Genomic DNA, 21,130 nt, shown 5'->3' with positions numbered 1-21,130 from the left:
TTTCCTCCACACAGCTAGGCTGCCCATAACAGCTGAAACAGAGCAGTACCTTCTGCTCCACACAGCTAGGCTGCCCATAACAGCTGAAACAGAGCAGTACCTTCTCAACACAGCTAGGCTGCCCATAACAGCTGAAAAAGAGCAGTATCTTCTCCTCCACACAGCTAGGCTGCCCATAACAGCTGAAACAGAGCAGTACCTTCTCCTCCACACAACTAGGCTGCCCATAACAGCTGAAACAGAGCAGTACCTTCTCCTCCACACAGCTAGGCTGCCCATAACAGCTGAAACAGAGCAGTACCTTCTCTTCCACACAACTAGGCTGCCCATAACAGCTGAAACAGAGCAGTACCTTCTCCTCCACACAGCTAGGCTGCCCATAACAGCTGAAACAGAGCAGTACCTTCTCCTCCACACAACTAGGCTGCCCATAACAGCTGAAACAGAGCAGTACCTTCTCCTCCACACAACTAGGCTGCCCATAACAGCTGAAACAGAGCAGTACCTTCTCCTCCACACAACTAGGCTGCCCATAACAGCTGAAACAGAGCAGTACCTTCTCCTCCACACAACTAGGCTGCCCATAACAGCTGAAACAGAGCAGTACCTTCTCCTCCACACAACTAGGCTGCCATAACAGCTGAAACAGAGCAGTACCTTCTCCTCCACACAACTAGGCTGCCAAAACAGCTGAAACAGAGCAGTACCTTCTCCTCCACACAACTAGGCTGCCCATAACAGCTGAAACAGAGCAGTACCTTCTCCTCCACACAACTAGGCTGCCAAAACAGCTGAAACAGAGCAGTACCTTCTCCTCCACACAACTAGGCTGCCCATAACAGCTGAAACAGAGCAGTACCTTCTCCTCCACACAACTAGGCTGCCAAAACAGCTGAAACAGAGCAGTACCTTCTCCTCCACACAACTAGGCTGCCCATAACAGCTGAAACAGAGCAGTACCTTCTCCTCCACACAACTAGGCTGCCAAAACAGCTGAAACAGAGCAGTACCTTCTCCTCCACACAACTAGGCTGCCCATAACAGCTGAAACAGAGCAGTACCTTCTCCTCCACACAACTAGGCTGCCAAAACAGCTGAAACAGAGCAGTACCTTCTCCTCCACACAACTAGGCTGCCCATAACAGCTGAAACAGAGCAGTACCTTCTCCTCCACACAGCTAGGCTGCCCATAACAGCTGAAACAGAGCAGTACCTTCTCAACACAGCTAGGCTGCCCATAACAGCTGAAAAAGAGCAGTATCTTCTCCTCCACAGAGCTAGGCTGCCCATAACAGCTGAAACAGAGCAGTACCTTCTCCTCCACACAACTAGGCTGCCAAAAACAGCTGAAACAGAGCAGTACCTTCTCCTCCACACAGCTAGGCTGCCCATAACAGCTGAAACAGAGCAGTACCTTCTCAACACAGCTAGGCTGCCCATAACAGCTGAAACAGAGCAGTACCTTCTCCTCCACACAGCTAGGCTGCCCATAACAGCTGAAACAGAGCAGTACCTTCTGCTCCACACAGCTAGGCTGCCCATAACAGCTGAAACAGAGCAGTACCTTCTCCTCCACACAGCTAGGCTGCCCATAACAGCTGAAACAGAGCAGTACCTTCTGCTCCACACAGCTAGGCTGCCCATAACAGCTGAAACAGAGCAGTACCTTCTCCTCCACACAGCTAGGCTGCCCATAACAGCTGAAACAGAGCAGTACCTTCTCCTCCACACAGCTAGGCTGCCCATAACAGCTGAAACAGAGCAGTACCTTCTCCTCCACACAGCTAGGCTGCCCATAACAGCTGAAACAGAGCAGTACCTTCTCCTCCACACAGCTAGGCTGCCCATAACAGCTGAAACAGAGCAGTACCTTCTCAACACAGCTAGGCTGCCCATAACAGCTGAAACAGAGCAGTACCTTCTCCTCCACACAGCTAGGCTGCCCATAACAGCTGAAACAGAGCAGTACCTTCTCCTCCACACAGCTAGGCTGCCCATAACAGCTGAAACAGAGCAGTATCTCCTCCACACAGCTAGGCTGCCCATAACAGCTGAAACAGAGCAGTACCTTCTCCTCCACACAGCTAGGCTGCCCATAACAGCTGAAACAGAGCAGTATCTTCTGCTCCACACAGCTAGGCTGCCCATAACAGCTGAAACAGAGCAGTACCTTCTCCTCCACACAGCTAGGCTGCCCATAACAGCTGAAACAGAGCAGTACCTTCTCCTCCATACAGCTAGGCTGCCCATAACAGCTGAAACAGAGCAGTATCTTCTGCTCCACAGAGCTAGGCTGCCCATAACAGCTGAAACAGAGCAGTACCTTCTCCTCCACACAGCTAGGCTGCCCATAACAGCTGAAACAGAGCAGTACCTTCTCCTCCACACAACTAGGCTGCCATAACAGCTGAAACAGAGCAGTATTTTTTCCTCCACACAGCTAGGCTGCCCATAACAGCTGAAACAGAGCAGTACCTTCTGCTCCACACAGCTAGGCTGCCCATAACAGCTGAAACAGAGCAGTACCTTCTCAACACAGCTAGGCTGCCCATAACAGCTGAAAAAGAGCAGTATCTTCTCCTCCACACAGCTAGGCTGCCCATAACAGCTGAAACAGAGCAGTACCTTCTCCTCCACAAAACTAGGCTGCCCATAACAGCTGAAACAGAGCAGTACCTTCTCCTCCACACAGCTAGGCTGCCCATAACAGCTGAAACAGAGCAGTACCTTCTCCTCCACACAACTAGGCTGCCCATAACAGCTGAAACAGAGCAGTACCTTCTCCTCCACACAGCTAGGCTGCCCATAACAGCTGAAACAGAGCAGTACCTTCTCCTCCACACAACTAGGCTGCCCATAACAGCTGAAACAGAGCAGTACCTTCTCCTCCACACAACTAGGCTGCCCATAACAGCTGAAACAGAGCAGTACCTTCTCCTCCACACAACTAGGCTGCCCATAACAGCTGAAACAGAGCAGTACCTTCTCCTCCACACAACTAGGCTGCCCATAACAGCTGAAACAGAGCAGTACCTTCTCCTCCACACAACTAGGCTGCCATAACAGCTGAAACAGAGCAGTACCTTCTCCTCCACACAACTAGGCTGCCAAAACAGCTGAAACAGAGCAGTACCTTCTCCTCCACACAACTAGGCTGCCCATAACAGCTGAAACAGAGCAGTACCTTCTCCTCCACACAACTAGGCTGCCAAAACAGCTGAAACAGAGCAGTACCTTCTCCTCCACACAACTAGGCTGCCCATAACAGCTGAAACAGAGCAGTACCTTCTCCTCCACACAACTAGGCTGCCAAAACAGCTGAAACAGAGCAGTACCTTCTCCTCCACACAACTAGGCTGCCCATAACAGCTGAAACAGAGCAGTACCTTCTCCTCCACACAACTAGGCTGCCAAAACAGCTGAAACAGAGCAGTACCTTCTCCTCCACACAACTAGGCTGCCCATAACAGCTGAAACAGAGCAGTACCTTCTCCTCCACACAACTAGGCTGCCAAAACAGCTGAAACAGAGCAGTACCTTCTCCTCCACACAACTAGGCTGCCCATAACAGCTGAAACAGAGCAGTACCTTCTCCTCCACACAGCTAGGCTGCCCATAACAGCTGAAACAGAGCAGTACCTTCTGCTCCACACAGCTAGGCTGCCCATAACAGCTGAAACAGAGCAGTACCTTCTCAACACAGCTAGGCTGCCCATAACAGCTGAAAAAGAGCAGTATCTTCTCCTCCACACAGCTAGGCTGCCCATAACAGCTGAAACAGAGCAGTACCTTCTCCTCCACACAACTAGGCTGCCAAAAACAGCTGAAACAGAGCAGTACCTTCTCCTCCACACAGCTAGGCTGCCCATAACAGCTGAAACAGAGCAGTACCTTCTCAACACAGCTAGGCTGCCCATAACAGCTGAAACAGAGCAGTACCTTCTCCTCCACACAGCTAGGCTGCCCATAACAGCTGAAACAGAGCAGTACCTTCTGCTCCACACAGCTAGGCTGCCCATAACAGCTGAAACAGAGCAGTACCTTCTCCTCCACACAGCTAGGCTGCCCATAACAGCTGAAACAGAGCAGTACCTTCTCCTCCACACAGCTAGGCTGCCCATAACAGCTGAAACAGAGCAGTACCTTCTCCTCCACACAGCTAGGCTGCCCATAACAGCTGAAACAGAGCAGTACCTTCTCAACACAGCTAGGCTGCCCATAACAGCTGAAACAGAGCAGTACCTTCTCCTCCACACAGCTAGGCTGCCCATAACAGCTGAAACAGAGCAGTATCTTCTGCTCCACACAGCTAGGCTGCCCATAACAGCTGAAACAGAGCAGTACCTTCTCAACACAGCTAGGCTGCCCATAACAGCTGAAACAGAGCAGTACCTTCTCCTCCACACAGCTAGGCTGCCCATAACAGCTGAAACAGAGCAGTACCTTCTGCTCCACACAGCTAGGCTGCCCATAACAGCTGAAACAGAGCAGTACCTTCTCCTCCACACAGCTAGGCTGCCCATAACAGCTGAAACAGAGCAGTACCTTCTCCTCCATACAGCTAGGCTGCCCATAACAGCTGAAACAGAGCAGTATCTTCTGCTCCACAGAGCTAGGCTGCCCATAACAGCTGAAACAGAGCAGTACCTTCTCCTCCACACAGCTAGGCTGCCCATAACAGCTGAAACAGAGCAGTACCTTCTCCTCCACACAACTAGGCTGCCAAAACAGCTGAAACAGAGCAGTACCTTCTCCTCCACACAACTAGGCTGCCCATAACAGCTGAAACAGAGCAGTACCTTCTCCTCCACACAACTAGGCTGCCAAAACAGCTGAAACAGAGCAGTACCTTCTCCTCCACACAACTAGGCTGCCCATAACAGCTGAAACAGAGCAGTACCTTCTCCTCCACACAACTAGGCTGCCAAAACAGCTGAAACAGAGCAGTACCTTCTCCTCCACACAACTAGGCTGCCCATAACAGCTGAAACAGAGCAGTACCTTCTCCTCCACACAACTAGGCTGCCAAAACAGCTGAAACAGAGCAGTACCTTCTCCTCCACACAACTAGGCTGCCCATAACAGCTGAAACAGAGCAGTACCTTCTCCTCCACACAGCTAGGCTGCCCATAACAGCTGAAAAAGAGCAGTACCTTCTGCTCCACACAGCTAGGCTGCCCATAACAGCTGAAACAGAGCAGTACCTTCTCCTCCACACAACTAGGCTGCCAAAAACAGCTGAAACAGAGCAGTACCTTCTCCTCCACACAGCTAGGCTGCCCATAACAGCTGAAACAGAGCAGTACCTTCTCAACACAGCTAGGCTGCCAAAAACAGCTGAAACAGAGCAGTACCTTCTCCTCCACACAGCTAGGCTGCCCATAACAGCTGAAACAGAGCAGTACCTTCTGCTCCACACAGCTAGGCTGCCCATAACAGCTGAAACAGAGCAGTACCTTCTCCTCCACACAGCTAGGCTGCCCATAACAGCTGAAACAGAGCAGTACCTTCTGCTCCACACAGCTAGGCTGCCCATAACAGCTGAAACAGAGCAGTACCTTCTCCTCCACACAGCTAGGCTGCCCATAACAGCTGAAACAGAGCAGTACCTTCTCCTCCACACAGCTAGGCTGCCCATAACAGCTGAAACAGAGCAGTATCTTCTGCTCCACACAGCTAGGCTGCCCATAACAGCTGAAACAGAGCAGTACCTTCTCCTCCACACAGCTAGGCTGCCCATAACAGCTGAAACAGAGCAGTACCTTCTCCTCCATACAGCTAGGCTGCCCATAACAGCTGAAACAGAGCAGTATCTTCTGCTCCACAGAGCTAGGCTGCCCATAACAGCTGAAACAGAGCAGTACCTTCTCCTCCACACAGCTAGGCTGCCCATAACAGCTGAAACAGAGCAGTACCTTCTCCTCCATACAGCTAGGCTGCCCATAACAGCTGAAACAGAGCAGTACCTTCTCCTCCACACAGCTAGGCTGCCCATAACAGCTGAAACAGAGCGGTACCTTCTGCTCCACACAGCTAGGCTGCCCATAACAGCTGAAACAGAGCAGTACCTTCTCCTCCACACAGCTAGGCTGCCCATAACAGCTGAAACAGAGCAGTACCTTCTCCTCCACACAGCTAGGCTGCCCATAACAGCTGAAACAGAGCAGTACCTAGCCAGTTGTTTTGCTCTACTCTTAAGGCAGGCCTGTAATCTGAAGGCTATGTACAGTAAGCCTATGTAGCTGGTCCAGACTGCCAGATATCAACGCCACTAACCTGCATCTGTATCCCAGGGTGACCAAGCGTGAGAGTAAGGCTGGGACCTTTATTCCATTATTCCATTATAGTTTCCATTATTGATGTTTATCTGGAACAGAACACTCTAAATAATGCAACTACACTTTCCACACAGTCACAGTTAGTGGCATCCACACACAGTCACAGTTAGTGGCATCCACACACAGTCACAGTTAGTGGCATCCACACACAGTCACAGTTAGTGGCATCCACACACAGTCACAGTTAGTGGCATCCACACACAGTCACAGTTAGTGGCATCCACACACAGTCACAGTTAGTGGCATCCACACACAGTCACAGTTAGTGGCATCCACACACAGTCACAGTTAGTGGCATCCACACACAGTCACGGTTAGTGGCATCCACACACAGTCACAGTTAGTGGCATCCACACACAGTCACAGTTAGTGGCATCCACACAGTCACAGTTAGTGGCATCCACACAGTCACAGTTAGTGGCATCCACACAGTCACAGTTAGTGGCATCCACACAGTCACAGTTAGTGGCATCCACACACAGTCACAGTTAGTGGCATCCACACACAGTCACAGTTAGTGGCATCCACACACAGTCACAGTTAGTGGCATCCACACACAGTCACAGTTAGTGGCATCCACACAGTCACAGTTAGTGGCATCCACACAGTCACAGTTAGTGGCATCCACACACAGTCACAGTTAGTGGCATCCACACAGTCACAGTTAGTGGCATCCACACACAGTCACAGTTAGTGGCATCCACACACAGTCACAGTTAGTGGCATCCACACACAGTCACAGTTAGTGGCATCCACACACAGTCACAGTCAGTGGCATCCACACACACGTCACAGTTAGTGGCATCCACACACAGTCACAGTTAGTGGCATCCACACACAGTCACAGTTAGTGGCATCCACACACAGTCACAGTTAGTGGCATCCACACAGTCACAGTAGCAGACACAGCCACTGTCTGACTGGCTCAGCACAGAGACAGGGACCATCCAGCACTAGCTACCAAGACCATAGCAGCTGACCAACAGTCTGGTCACCAACAGACCAATTCCAGTTCTCTCCCTGAAGTGTGGCAGCGTGTGCCCCCGTTTACTCTCTCTCATGATTTAAAAGCATTACATCGGTATAAGACATTTGGTGAACACTACGCTCTTAACCGATGCAATACTTTTAATCCTGGCAGTCCCGAGCAAAAATGATTTTCATTGATCTGACTTTCATTGATCTGCATGTCCAGACCTTATATTTAGCATCACAATGAAGTGTTTGACCATTTTCCTTTCAGGACAACCGGGGCTGCAAGTAGAACAGAAAGTACAGAAATTGTTTGCTCAGTGGGAAATTAATATTCAACTAGTCAGTGACAACTGTGTGGAGTTAAGAGTTTGTGACAGCAACTATGTGAGCTTATAACAGTATTATAGACACTATGTCCTGGGATTTACTATAATCTTCTATGTAGAAGAACCCCTTGCAGTATTATAGACACTATGACCTGGGATTCACTATGATCTTCCATGTAGAAGAACCCCTTACAGTATTATAGACACTATGACCTGGGATTTACTATGATCTTCTATGTAGAAGAACCCCTTGCAGTATTATAGACACTATGACCTGGGATTTACTATGATCTTCTATGTAGAAGAACTCCTTACAGTATTATAGACACTATGACCTGGGATTTACTATGGTCTTCTATGTAGAAGAACCCCTTGCCTACAGACACTTTTGTAAAAAGACCCGGCCCGCAGTTATAATTCTTTGGGATCCGCCCTTATCACACAAACACCGCTCTAGTCATCCCCCATTAATCCCACAGACGTATGGTTATCCATCCCACAGACTAATGGTTATCCATCCCACAGACTAATGGTTATCCATCCCACAGACTAATGGTTATCCATCCCACAGACTAATGGTTATCCATCCCACAGACTAATGGTTATAAATAAAATAAATAGATTAAGCAAATAGATTAAGCAACTGGTTCAACCAAGACGCCTGTATCTAAAACACACAATGCTTAAAAGGGTCTTATAGGAGTCCAAAACATGCCAGTGTTACCATGGCACTTATTTGGTTAAGATCCACGAGGAGAAGTGAATGAATTATAATGCAGTTTGTTTTAGTAAATAGTTTTGTTGTGGGGGTGAAAGTATTAGTCAGTGATAATTAGCTGTTAGACCCATGTACGGTTGGTTATACCAATCTCCAGCTAACAAAGACAAACTCCTTAATGCACCGACTGCCTCCCTCTCTCCCTCCATCCATCAAGACAGTGTTTCTACTTCCATAGAGAAAGACTGAAACCAAGAGAGAGCAGGAGAATATAGGAATAAACAAACAACTGAATGGTGGGCGGAACCAAGGCCCCAAACGACACACAGAACCACTATTTTATTTTTTTCCTCCCAGTCCAGTCCTTGTTCCAGTACATGAACCCTGATGGAATAGGGTGTCATTTGGGATGCAGCCTGGACGGGGGCCTGTATTGGCCCTAGGCTGCATCACTGATAAGGATGTTTAAGTTCGGGAGGGTTATCATCTCGGACCCTGAGATCCTTTAACACTAGAAAATGCGGGCCTCGAGGGCGGACCCCTCTTTGAGCCAATGAGCAGTCATTTTGACTCAAAAGATTCTAACAGTCTAATAAATACATTTCATTAATGCTAGCGGGAAAATAATCCTTTGGTTGTGTTTCTGAAGGTTTTGGGTAACAGAATAGGAAACAAAATGTTATTTCAAAGAACAAAATATAATTTTCATTCGTTTGTGTGACTGTAGGCTATCTGTTGCCGCGTGCTCATGTGTGGGGAAAAATATATATTTCTAAATGGAGCTCATCTCTTCAATTTTCTGAGTTATTTGGCAATGGTAAGGGTTTTGGAAACTCTGAATCTGCTCTTTCTGATAATATATAGAAATCATGTCTTACCTGCATGTGACTCTGTAGGATTTGAAAGTCACTTTTTGGCGCTCCAGGAAAGAAAAAACAAGTCCTCTTTAAAACAGCTTATAACACAAACTCTGTTTGTGATATCAGAATTCTTACACCAACGTGTGTTAAATACACGTATTTAGGAAAAGTCAAGGAGGCAGGGGGCATGACTTTAAGAATGGCAGAGATATTTTAATTTTAAATTAATATTGAGTGAAAATGACTCACTCTGCTCTTCTAGTGTTAAAAAGCCCAGTAATATAATAAGAGCCTTTGCGTGAGTGTGTAGGGAGGGAGAAAAACACAGACTGTGTTTGGTGATGCTGGTGGTTAGTGATGGAGCATGTGTGTGTGTGTGTGTGTGTGTGTGTGTGTGTGTGTGTGTGTGTGTGTGTCTTCCGCAGGAAGCACTGTAACCCTTTCCTCCATTGTTAACAGTTCAGGTTTATCCTAACACAATGGGTGAAATGACCGTTTGTTTTTCTTACTTGGGGCTGATTATGAGACCTGGAGTGGCGTGATGAAAGCCCTACACCGGGCAGTATGGTGGGAGGGAGAGGGGGAGAGAGGGAGAGATAGAGTGTGTGAAAAAGAGGGGGAGAGAGGGAGAGATAGTCTGTGAGAGAGAGAGAGATCTCCTCACATCCTCCCCTGGCCCTGTGTGGAGCAGCCACATCTGCCCTCCCTCAGATAGCCACCCTCAGCCCTGAATACAAAGCCCTTCTGGGCAGAGGTGTGTGGGGTGGCCTCTGTACAGCATGGCTAGCTCCTCTGGCTCCAGCTAACAGGCTACTTAACAAGCTAGCAGACTACCGGCTCCAAGCAGGGACACACAGAGCTAAGAATAACCTATGAAAGATCTTTAGATGAACTATGCCTGATTTAAAAGATAATGCACCCAAATACTGCTAAGGTTCAAAGTGCTCAAGATTGAAGATGGTGGTGATCCCAGATATGTTATGTGTGGTAATGATCAGTCGATAACACATATCTGAGTAAGTATTTGACGGATAAGAGACGGGAAAACAGTGTGTGTGTGTGTAGTTTGCGTTTCTGCCCGTGTGTGTGTGTGTGTAGTTTGTGTTTCTGCCCGTGTGTGTGTGTGTGTAGTTTGTGTTTCTGCCCGTGTGTGTGTGGGTGTGTAGTTTGTGTTTCTGCCCGTGTGTGTGTGTGTGTGTAGTTTGTGTTTCTGCCCGTGTGTGTGTGGGTGTGTAGTTTGTGTTTCTGCCCGTGTGTGTGTGTGTGTAGTTTGTGTTTCTGCCCGTGTGTGTGGGTGTGTAGTTTGTGTTTCTGCCCGTGTGTGTGTGTGTGTAGTTTGTGTTTCTGCCCGTGTGTGTGGGTGTGTAGTTTGCGTTTCTGCCCGTGTGTGTGTGTGTGTGTAGTTTGTGTTTCTGCCCGTGTGTGTGTGTGTGTAGTTTGTGTTTCTGCCCGTGTGTGTGTGTGTGTGTAGTTTGTGTTTCTGCCCGTGTGTGTGGGTGTGTAGTTTGTGTTTCTGCCCGTGTGTGTGGGTGTGTAGTCCTCCAGTAAAGTTAGGGCCTCAATGCTCAGTTCACTGGAAACAGTTCTGTCCCAGAGTTGGCATGGATGTTCCCAGTACCACGCCAGCTCGCACAACATCCTAATATGGCACTGCAGAGAGCAGGTCATTATGGGAGCTTGAGTCCCCAGAGATCACTAGCCCTCGTTTTGACGTTTTCCCACAGGAAAGAGAAAGAAGAGGGCCATGGCTCTTTGGTCAGCAAAGCAAGAAACCTTTCATCCAGTTTTGCCCCTTTCTAAAGTGCCATCAACTGACTGCTGGGTGGAGTAGAGTTCAACTAACTGGGTGGAGTAGAGTTCAACTAACTGGGTGGAGTAGAGTTCAACTAACTGGGTGGAGTAGAGTTCAACTAACTAGGTGGAGTAGAGTTCAACTAACTGGGTGGAGTAGAGTTCAACTAACTGGGTGGAGTAGAGTTCAACTAACTGGGTGGAGTAGAGTTCAACTAACTGGGTGGAGTAGAGTTCAACTAACTGGGTGGAGTAGAGTTCAACTAACTGGGTGGAGTAGAGTTCAACTAACTGGGTGGAGTAGAGTTCAACTAACTGGGTGGAGTAGAGTTCAACTAACTGAGTGGAGTAGAGTTCAACTAACTGGGTGGAGTAGAGTTCAACTAACTAGGTGGAGTAGAGTTCAACTAACTGGGTGGAGTAGAGTTCAACTAACTGGGTGGAGTAGAGTTCAATTAACTGGGTGGAGTAGAGTTCAACTAACTGGGTGGAGTAGAGTTCAACTAACTGGGTGGAGTAGAGTTCAACTAACTGGGTGGAGTAGAGTTCAACTAACTGGGTGGAGTAGAGTTCAACTAACTGGGTGGAGTAGAGTTCAACTAACTGGGTGGAGTAGAGTTCAACTAACTGGGTAGAGTAGAGTTCAACTAACTGGGTGGAGTAGAGTTCAACTAACTAGGTGGAGTAGAGTTCAACTAACTGGGTGGAGTAGAGTTCAACTAACTGGGTGGAGTAGAGTTCAACTAACTGGGTGGAGTAGAGTTCAACTAACTGGGTAGAGTAGAGTTCAACTAACTAGGTAGAGTAGAGTTCAACTAACTGGGTGGAGTAGAGTTCAACTAACTGGGTGGAGTAGAGTTCAACTAACTGGGTGGAGTAGAGTTCAACTAACTGGGTGGAGTAGAGTTCAACTAACTGGGTGGAGTAGAGTTCAACTAACTGGGTGGAGTAGAGTTCAACTAACTGGGTGGAGTAGAGTTCAACTAACTGGGTGGAGTAGAGTTCAACTAACTAGGTAGAGTAGAGTTCAACTAACTGGGTGGAGTAGAGTTCAACTAACTGGGTGGAGTAGAGTTCAACTAACTGGGTGGAGTAGAGTTAAACTAACTGGGTGGAGTAGAGTTCAACTAACTGGGTGGAGTAGAGTTCAACTAACTGGGTGGAGTAGAGTTCAACTAACTGGGTGGAGTAGAATTCAACTGACTGGGTGGAATAGAGTTCAACTAACTGGGTGGCTGTAGAGTTCAACTAACTAAGTGGAGTAGAGTTCAACTAACTGGGTGGAGTAAAGTTCAACTAACTAGGTGGAGTAGAGTTCAAATAACTGGGTGGAATAAAGTTCAACTAACTGGGTAGAATAAAGTTCAACTAACTGGGTGGAACTCACTGGGTGGAGTAGAGTTCAACTAACTGGGTGGAGTAGAGTTCAAATAACTGGGTGGAATAAAGTTCAACTAACTGGGTAGAATAAAGTTCAACTAACTGGGTGGAACTCACTGGGTGGAGTAGAGTTCAACTAACTGGGTGGAGTAGGGTGGAACTCACTGGGTGGAGTAGAGTTCAACTAACTGGGTGGAGTAGGGTGGAACTCACTGGGTGGAACTCACTGGGTGGAGTAGAGTTCAACTAACTGGGTGGAGTAGGGTGGAACTCACTGGGTGGAATAGGGTGGAACTCACTGGGTGGAATAGGGTGGAACTCACTGGGTGGAATAGGGTGGAACTCACTGGGTGGAATAGGGTGGAACTCACTGGGTGGAGTAGAGTTCAACTAACTGGGTGGAATAGGGTGGAACTCACTGGGTGGAATAGGGTGGAACTCACTGGGTGGAGTAGAGTTCAACTAACTGGGTGGAGTAGAGTTCAACTAACTGGGTGGAGTAGAGTTCAACTAACTAGGTGGAGTAGAGTTCAACTAACTAGGTGGAGTAGAGTTCAACTAACTAAGTGGAGTAGAGTTCAACTAACTGGGTGGAGTAGAGTTCAACTAACTGGGTGGAGTAGAGTTCAACTAACTGGGTGGAGTAGAGTTCAACTAATTGGGTGGAGTAGAGTTCAACTAACTGGGTGGAGTAGAGTTCAACTAACTGGGTGGAGTAGAGTTCAACTAACTGGGTGGAATAAAGTTCAACTAACTGGGTGGAATAAAGTTCAACTAACTGGGTAGAATAAAGTTCAACTAGCTGGATGGAACTCACTGGGTGGAATAGAGTTCAACTGGGTGGAGTAGAGTTCAACTAACTGGGTGGAATAGAGTTCAACTGGGTGGAGTAGAGTTTGACTAACTGACACCTGGATTGAACTACTGTAAAATATTGAACTGCCTCAAAAGAAGGACACTTGAATTGTCTTTTAAATACACAACAATATTAGTGAACCCATGTGGGGTAAACCTGAAAGCAGGGTCAATGGTTTTTATTTGACCTTTATTTAACTAGGCAAGTCAGTTAAGAACACATTCTTATTTTCAATGACGGCCTAGAAACAGTAGGTTAACTGCCTTGCTCAGGGGCAGAACGACAGATTTTTACCTTGTCAGCTCGGGGATTCGATCTTGCAACCTTTCGGTTACTAGTCCAACGCTCTAACCACTAGGCTACCTGCCGCCCCCGTACAATTACTCAAGGTATAGTTTCAGAATTACAACACGGAGTGGTTTGAAAAAATAACAGCATCTTTGAAAGTACAGTAGCAGGAAAACCAATCAACATTTGGCAAGGCTTCCAAGAGTGAGAGAATTGAGATGCCTGACCGAACACATCTACTGTACATGAACCTATTCCTTTACACATCAAACACACTGGCATACAAACCACCCAGACACACAAATCCATCCCCAAAGGGCAGAAGCGTCAGGCGGAGAGTCATGTGAACTTAATAGAAACGGTGAACAACGTGTGACGACTCTGGCAGAAACTCTGTTATTACCAGAAGACAATATCACTAACAATCCAAAAACAGCATATGGCCAATACGGCTATTGTTTCAATTCTAGGCCTGAACTTATTTAGTCGACTGGTTTGGTCGACTAATGTTGGTCGACTGATATTTCTTTAGATGAGCAATAAAGCATTTTAATTAAAATATTTAATAACAAAGCGATCCTTAAATAATTAGCAAAACATTCAATAAACCATTCAATTTCCGGAAATTGCATTCAGGAATGAATGCGACTGTTTCTAGTCTTTGCTTTAATAAAGGCTTTATAATGTATTTTTTTAAATGTTACAGACTCGGGTTTGCTTATAATTTATTTAGTGTTGTTTAAACTGTTCCAAACAGTGAGAAAAAGTTGATTGTAATCTAACAGCATCTGTTTGGAAACATAACATGCAGGCAGAGCTTGTTCCTTACCTTCATCTCCAGTATTTAACAACTAGTCACATTTATTACACACATCTGACTTCCTCTTTACTTCCTGAGAAACCAGTACACATTCCCCCGTTTCGAGTTTGTCACGTCCTCTGCATCCATTTTGCTGTCACGTGTTAGTTTTCGGAGTTTGTTATAGCCAATTTATTGATGTGATTATGATATGCTATAGGTCAGGCCCTGTCGGTCACAGCATGCGATGCATACATGTGTCACGTAAAGAAAGCAAGGGTTGAGGGAATAGGGAATGTTTTAACCTAAACAATTTAGCGATTTCAGTAACAGAACTTTTCAGTCAGAAATGGCTGTAATTTTTATTTATATATTTTACCCTTATTTTACCAGGTAGGTTGACTGAGAGCACGTTCTCATTTACAGCAACGACCTGGAGAACAGTTACAGGGGAGAGGATAAATGAGCCAATTGTAGACTGGGGATGATTAGGTGACCATGATGGTATGAGGGCCAGATTGGGAATTTAGCCAGGACACCAGGGTTAACACCCCTACTCTTACGATAAGTGCCATGGGATCTTTAGTGATCACCGAGAGTCTGGACACCCTTTTAACATCCCATCTGAAAGACAGCCCCTTACACAGGGCAATGTCCCCAATCACTGCCCTGGGGCATTGGGATATTTTTTTAGACCAAAGGAAAGAGTGCCTCTTACTGGCCCTCCAACACCACTTCCAGCAGCATCTGGTCTCCCATCCAGGACCAACCCTGCTTAGCTTCAGAGGCAAGCCAGCAGTGGGATGCAGGGTGGTATGCTGCTGGCATTATGTTGCAGCTTCAGCAACACGTACAGCGCGATTCACACTGTTGATTTTCCTTTGGTGGTCACTGCAGCATGGAGGAGAGAGAGACAGCAGATGCTAGTCCCCCAGTCACTCACTGCCATTTTTTTTAAACACAGTCTGAGCTCGGCATGTTTTAAAATTTCAACCAATCAATTGGTCGAAATAACAGACGACTCTCAGTCTACCAAGATGTATTTTTAGTCGGCCCTATTCAATACACACTCAGTGGTAAATTAAGAACATAACTAGTTCTATTGTGTATTCTGTCTTCAATAAAACATTGACAACATGGAGGAACACTGAATGTATTGCACTGTACCCTTTGACAGCATTGCCGTGAAGACGTACGTCTCCAAAAGCATTTACACTTTAGACAGTTTGACAACAGTTTGTGATTTGAATACGAAAAGTGACAATTCAATCAAATATATACAGTAAGTAAAACATGCATAAAAGACTACGTACAGCTTTGAAATATTTTTAAATAAATACATTTTAATAGTCACACCGTAACTGCTCAAAGACTAAATAAATTCAGATAGGCCTGCTGTACAGGCAACTCTGAAAGCCCTCGATGGAGCCTGTACTCAGAACACTGGATTCATTGCAGAGGCAGCCTAGGAACACAGCAGTCTAACTCAATGTCTGGCCACACCTTCATCACTGCAACATTCCTAACAGGAAAACATCCATAAAAAAAAGTAATCAACCTGAATCACACTTTCTTTTTCTTGACATCTCTCATTCTGTCTCTTTCTTCTTCAAATATACAAAATCCAATAAATATTCAACTTTGGTCCACTAGGAAAATAAAGCCACTGTGTCCGTTGTATATTTGCTCCCAAATGTCAGAGTACTAAAGAGATAAAAGTGACAAGAAGCCAAAACAGGTGAAAAAGTCTAATAAATATCCAGTAACATTTGTTTAAAAACACTTGAGCACTACATAGGGTACCATTTGGAACCGCCTGGTCTGAACCAGCCTGTTTTATACTGTAGTGTTGTGGTCCCGGCTGGAAAAGTGAAATGTCTTGAAGCATCTGGGTCTGGACATACAGTGGTACTGTTTAACGTCCCACATTACCTCATGTGTGTGTGGCACAGTATTACTGCGGCCATAATGTTTATCTTAGGGCTCTCTCTCACTCCAAAGCTGTTATTCTGCTCTTTCTCCCTCTCTTTTCCCCCCTGGCTTTCTGTGATGTAATGAGCAGGAGGAGAAAGGTGGAGTGTGGCAGACAGACGGACAAGACGTTTACGACACCCAGCCAGAGGCAGATGTTCCTCAGCTAACAGCAGCTCACAGCATTCTCAGTACTCACAATCAACATTCACTGTCATTAACGTTAAGACTGAGATGTGAGGTTGATTTAATGATTCCCAACCCTTCCTGTGCTCCAGCCCCATCGGTATAGCAGCAGATAGTCCTAGACTAGAACAGATCACATATGTGGGGCAAAACTTTGGAGATGATCAACTATTCTGGAGCTTAATCACTTCTCTATAACCTTCTGCTTTGACCCAACGACCACATTCTCCTCATAAGTGAAGTGGAATGTAGTTTGGTTACAGAGCCAGACAGGCTCTGATGATGAGGAAGTTTGTCGAAACAAGAGTCATCCAGTCAATGATTACACTGATCCCTCAGTAGTAAACTAGTTCAACTGGGACTACTAATTAAAGTCCGACCAATGTTTTTTTGGGGATCCGATACGATTCGGATTTTTGGGGTGACAAAACTTACTGATATATCTGCCGATATACTCTTTTCCACACTGAATTCTCATAAATTGCCGTCCAAGAAATACACTTCAAATTATGATTTCTTACACTGTGAAATGAATAACACTTCATGGGAACAGCCGCAATCATCCATCATTTTTTCCCATCCTATTCATTGAACATTGTTTATCGGTGGAATTATCAGCATATACAGTGTTAAAAGGCCAACATCAGCCAATAATATCGGTGAACCGATATATCGGTCAGGCTCTACTAATAATCCTGGTGTTTGAACAGCTAAACAAAGTCAGCTGTCCTCCCTTTCTCTGCCTCAGAACAACCCAGATGTAAATAAATGATGTAGACCTACTTGCTTCTCTTCAGAGTTTGAGGTTGTTGCACCCCTCAGCGCACAATGTTGTAAATAATCTGTTTCCGTAAAAACCACAAGGGCAAACATTTAAATAAGTTGTTATTGACAGCTCCACTCAGCTAGGCATAAGAAAGCAGCAATCAAGTGTTTCTCCGTTTTTTTAAAGGCCCAATGCAGCTGTTTTTAAATTAACATCAAATCATTTCTGGGTAACAATTAAGTACCTTACTGTAATAGTTGTAGATTATAAATGCCGCAGCCTGCCTGGTGCTCAACCTTGCTATGTTCTCCTTGTAACCCCGCTCACTCTACTTGCATCCAGTCGAAGCTCACATAATCTTCAAGACCCTGCAGGGTACTTGCCTACGGAGGAGCAAGGGGAACTGCCCCTCCCTACCTTCAGGCTATGTTCAAACCCTACACCCCATCCCGAGCACTCCGTCCTGCCACCTCTGGTCTCTTGGCTCTCCCACCCCAACGGGAGGGAAGTTCCCGCTCAACTCAGTCAAAGCTCTTGTCTGTCCTGGCACCCCAATGGTGGAACCAGCTTCCCCCTGAAGTCAGGACAGCCCATCTTTCTGAAACGTCTGAAACCCCACCTCTTTGAAGAGCATCTTAAATAACTCTCACAGTGTCTCACTGGCACTGACTTTGCTGATAGCTACTTTGTTGAGGGGAAATGTACTTGATACGACTGTGATGTGTTGTTGTCTCACCTAGCTGTCTTAAGATGAATCCGCTAATTGTAATTCGCTCTTGATAAGTGCGCCTGCTAAATTACTAAACTGTAAATGTAACAGGAAAAACTTAATTTTGACTGCATTGGACCTTTAAATAACGTGAGTCCTTTTTTGCATTCTATACATTGTAGTAATAGCACAAATACAAATAGTTTCATAAACTGCTAGGAAGATAAGAGTCCCAGAAAAAAACCTCCCCTAAAACAACATGTGTTCTTACAGTTTGTATTTTTGGCAAGTACTGCCAGAAGGGAGGTCTTCAGTCACCCCAACTCTCACACGCTGAAACAACGTAGCCATAACGCCGTCATCTTTATCAGGAGTCAAAGGTTAGGGTAACTCCACATCCCACCTCTCTCATGGCTGGGGCTGAGCCTTGGCTGTACTTCCCAAGCGGGTCTCACAGCTCTCAGGCCCTGGAGACGATCCCGTCAGTGGCAGCTGTGGCCAGGGACGCAACCCTCCAACAAACCTTCAACTGTGGAGAAACAGCAGCATCTGCAGCAACACAACTCCCTGTGAAGCCTGTTCCCTTTAGCTCAGCATCAGTATGGGACATGCTTAGTGCTATAACAACACGATACTCTGACTCAACCGCCACAAGGCTCCCTGGGAGATCCTAGACATGGCATGTGGAGCGTGTGCAGATGGGCCCCTGTCCATACCCTGGTGAGGGGCTGAAGGACTTCTTACTGTCCACGCGCTGCACACAGAACGAACAGAGGCGTTTTAAACCCTTCCTGAAGGCACTGTTGGACAGACTATAGATCAGACAGTTAAAGAAGCTGTTGCTGATAGCCAGCCAGGTGGTGATGAACGAGGCGGCAGGGTGACTGTAGATCCCAGCGCTCTCCAGCAGGAAATACAGGATATAGGGAAGCCAGAGGAGGTAGAAGACGCTGGTGATGCGGAACAGCACCATGGCGTAGCGTTTGTCCGTGCACGCCGGCGCATGCTGTGGCTGGCCATCCTGTCCCAGAGAGCCTTCCTGTGGGCCGAAGCGGGCGCGGCGCTCGCTGATCTCCCTCGTATGCTGCCGGCAGATCCGGAAGATGTTGACATAGGTGAAGCAGACCGTCATGGCGGCAGGCGCGTAGAGCAGCGCCACAATGAACGATGTGAAGAGTGGCCTCGTCTCCCACTCCACCGCGCACCACTCCACCACGTCGCCGTGGTAGCCGGGCTTCCCCCAGCCGAAGAAGGAGGGCAGGAAGACAAGGGCGGAGTAGACCCAGATGAGGAGGATGCACCCGCGGATCCGGCACGGCGTCGCCAAGGTAGCGTACGACAGAGGCCGTGTTATCGCCATGTAGCGGTCCACGCTAACACACGCCAGTGACGCCATGGAAACGCTCTTCAACACGGAAACCATGTAACCAAACACCTTACAGGTGAGCTCCTCGTCCATGCCTTTCAGGTGGTGGAGGAGGGACAGGGAGGGGATGAGGCAGCTGACACCCACCAACAGGTCTGCGTAGGCCATGGTCTGGATGAAGGCACTGGTTGTGTGGTGGTGGAGAAGAGGAGCACAGTGGAACACAAAGATCACCACCAGGTTGCCAGAGATGATGAGGACGGTAAGCAGCAGGATGATGGCTACCTCCAGTAGACAGGTGCTTAAGATCTGGCTGTAGCCCACGTCCAGGAGGCAGAAAGGAGGGCCGCTCAGGTTGAGGAGCTCAAGCTCCAGCAGGTCCAGGGAAGAGTTCATCATCTTGCAGCCAGAGAGCCTTCTGAAAGCTCCTGGTCTGAAACCAGATCAACCGGCAGAGGGCAGGAGGCTCCAGAAAGATCCTTGACTGGTCTGATCCTAGACTCAGAGACAGGGGGCTCGGCAGGGGCTGTTCCGTAGCTAGTCTTGGTCCTAGTCCTGGTCCTAGTCCTGGTCCTAGCTCAGCAGCAGATCAGGCTGGTGGCCGAGAGAGAGGAGCCGTGTACCCTCTGCCATGTCAGCAGCAACGTGAAGACTAGCCCTCGTCCACGACCAGGGAGTCCCCCAGGGCATCCCTCACTGTGCAGACACAGACGGTTCTCAATCATACAGACGCACACAGATAGAGGACAAATACTCTGGCAGCCTATCCTTCTACTCCTCTGGTTCTGTCCTTAGAAAAGACATAGACAACACGTGCTGCACTGTGTGCCTGCCCTGCAAGAGTAGCAGGGAAAATATAGAAAACTGTCAACAAGTTTGATCGTCTTGGCTTACAGGAATTCCTGTATGTCTCTAAAAAATGCAGTCACAAATTCTCAAATATTCCAGGTGATATAGAGTTCGATGTTTCCAGAGACTTTGTGTCCTCTCCAAACACGGAAAGATCAGGCAGATTGCGTCCAAAGAGCAGAAACCGCCCAGTAATTTCTTCACAGCAACTTCAGCAGAAATGATCCTCCACGAATGTCTCAGGCACTCCCGGTCTCCCTCACGCAGGGAAAGGGGAGTAGAAATGTACATGAATGAGGAAGAAGGCGCAGCCTCAAGGAGGTGATTGGCATTTCAAACAGAGAGTCTGGGTCTACTCAGAAAGGCAGCAGCGTGTGGATTGGAAATGAGAGAGCAGGCATACCGATGCAGCGACCCCAACCTCTCTCTCTGTCCCTTTCCCTTGCTCTCCTCTTCTGTGGAGCGGATTCAGTCTTGTTTCTCTCACGCTCTGCTCTCTCTAACTACCTCTCTCTCTCTAACTACCTCTCTCTCTCTGCAGCAGGCAGGGCAGAGACACTCCTCCCCCTGGCTCCAGCCAGTAAGCAGCTGTGGGTACACAAGTCTCACTCGTTCATCCCATGACTGACTGGCTGGCTGGCTGCACACAGCATACCCCTGCCTCCACTATCTAACTCCCACACACACCACCTCTCTCTCATATACACACACCGTCTTATCTAGAAACACCTGGTGCATTATGGTCATACCATTCTCATGTTAAAAAGGCCCTTTCTCCCTATCTCTCTTCTTGTTAGATACCTTTAGGATGTATATAACCACATTTGGATTCTAGCGGTTTTGATAGCATATGTTTCTGTCTGCAGCCATATAGGTTTTAATATTGGGTCATTTGTGCACTCCTATAATACAAACAACGTCCTCGCTCTCCCAAATACCATGGTTGGAGTTT

The 21,130-nt window shown here is 47.3% G+C and overlaps 2 protein-coding genes across 5 annotated transcripts in view; both read right to left on the bottom strand.

Moving 5' to 3' along the window:
* Positions 1 to 21,130, bottom strand: part of LOC139538258 (rab GTPase-activating protein 1-like) — a 175,538-nt gene that overhangs the window by 71,096 nt on the left and 83,312 nt on the right. The window lies entirely within an intron of this gene.
* On the bottom strand, positions 15,469 to 20,690 carry LOC139538156 (probable G-protein coupled receptor 21). Its single transcript, XM_071340045.1, has one exon. The coding sequence runs from the start codon at positions 19,726 to 19,728 to the stop codon at positions 18,634 to 18,636; it is 1,095 nt and encodes a 364-aa protein (XP_071196146.1). The 5' UTR covers positions 19,729 to 20,690; the 3' UTR covers positions 15,469 to 18,633.

Source organism: Salvelinus alpinus, chromosome 1, assembly GCF_045679555.1.
Source record: "Salvelinus alpinus chromosome 1, SLU_Salpinus.1, whole genome shotgun sequence".
Lineage (NCBI taxonomy): Eukaryota > Metazoa > Chordata > Actinopteri > Salmoniformes > Salmonidae > Salvelinus > Salvelinus alpinus.
This window is presented reverse-complemented; position numbering and strand designations above follow the sequence as displayed.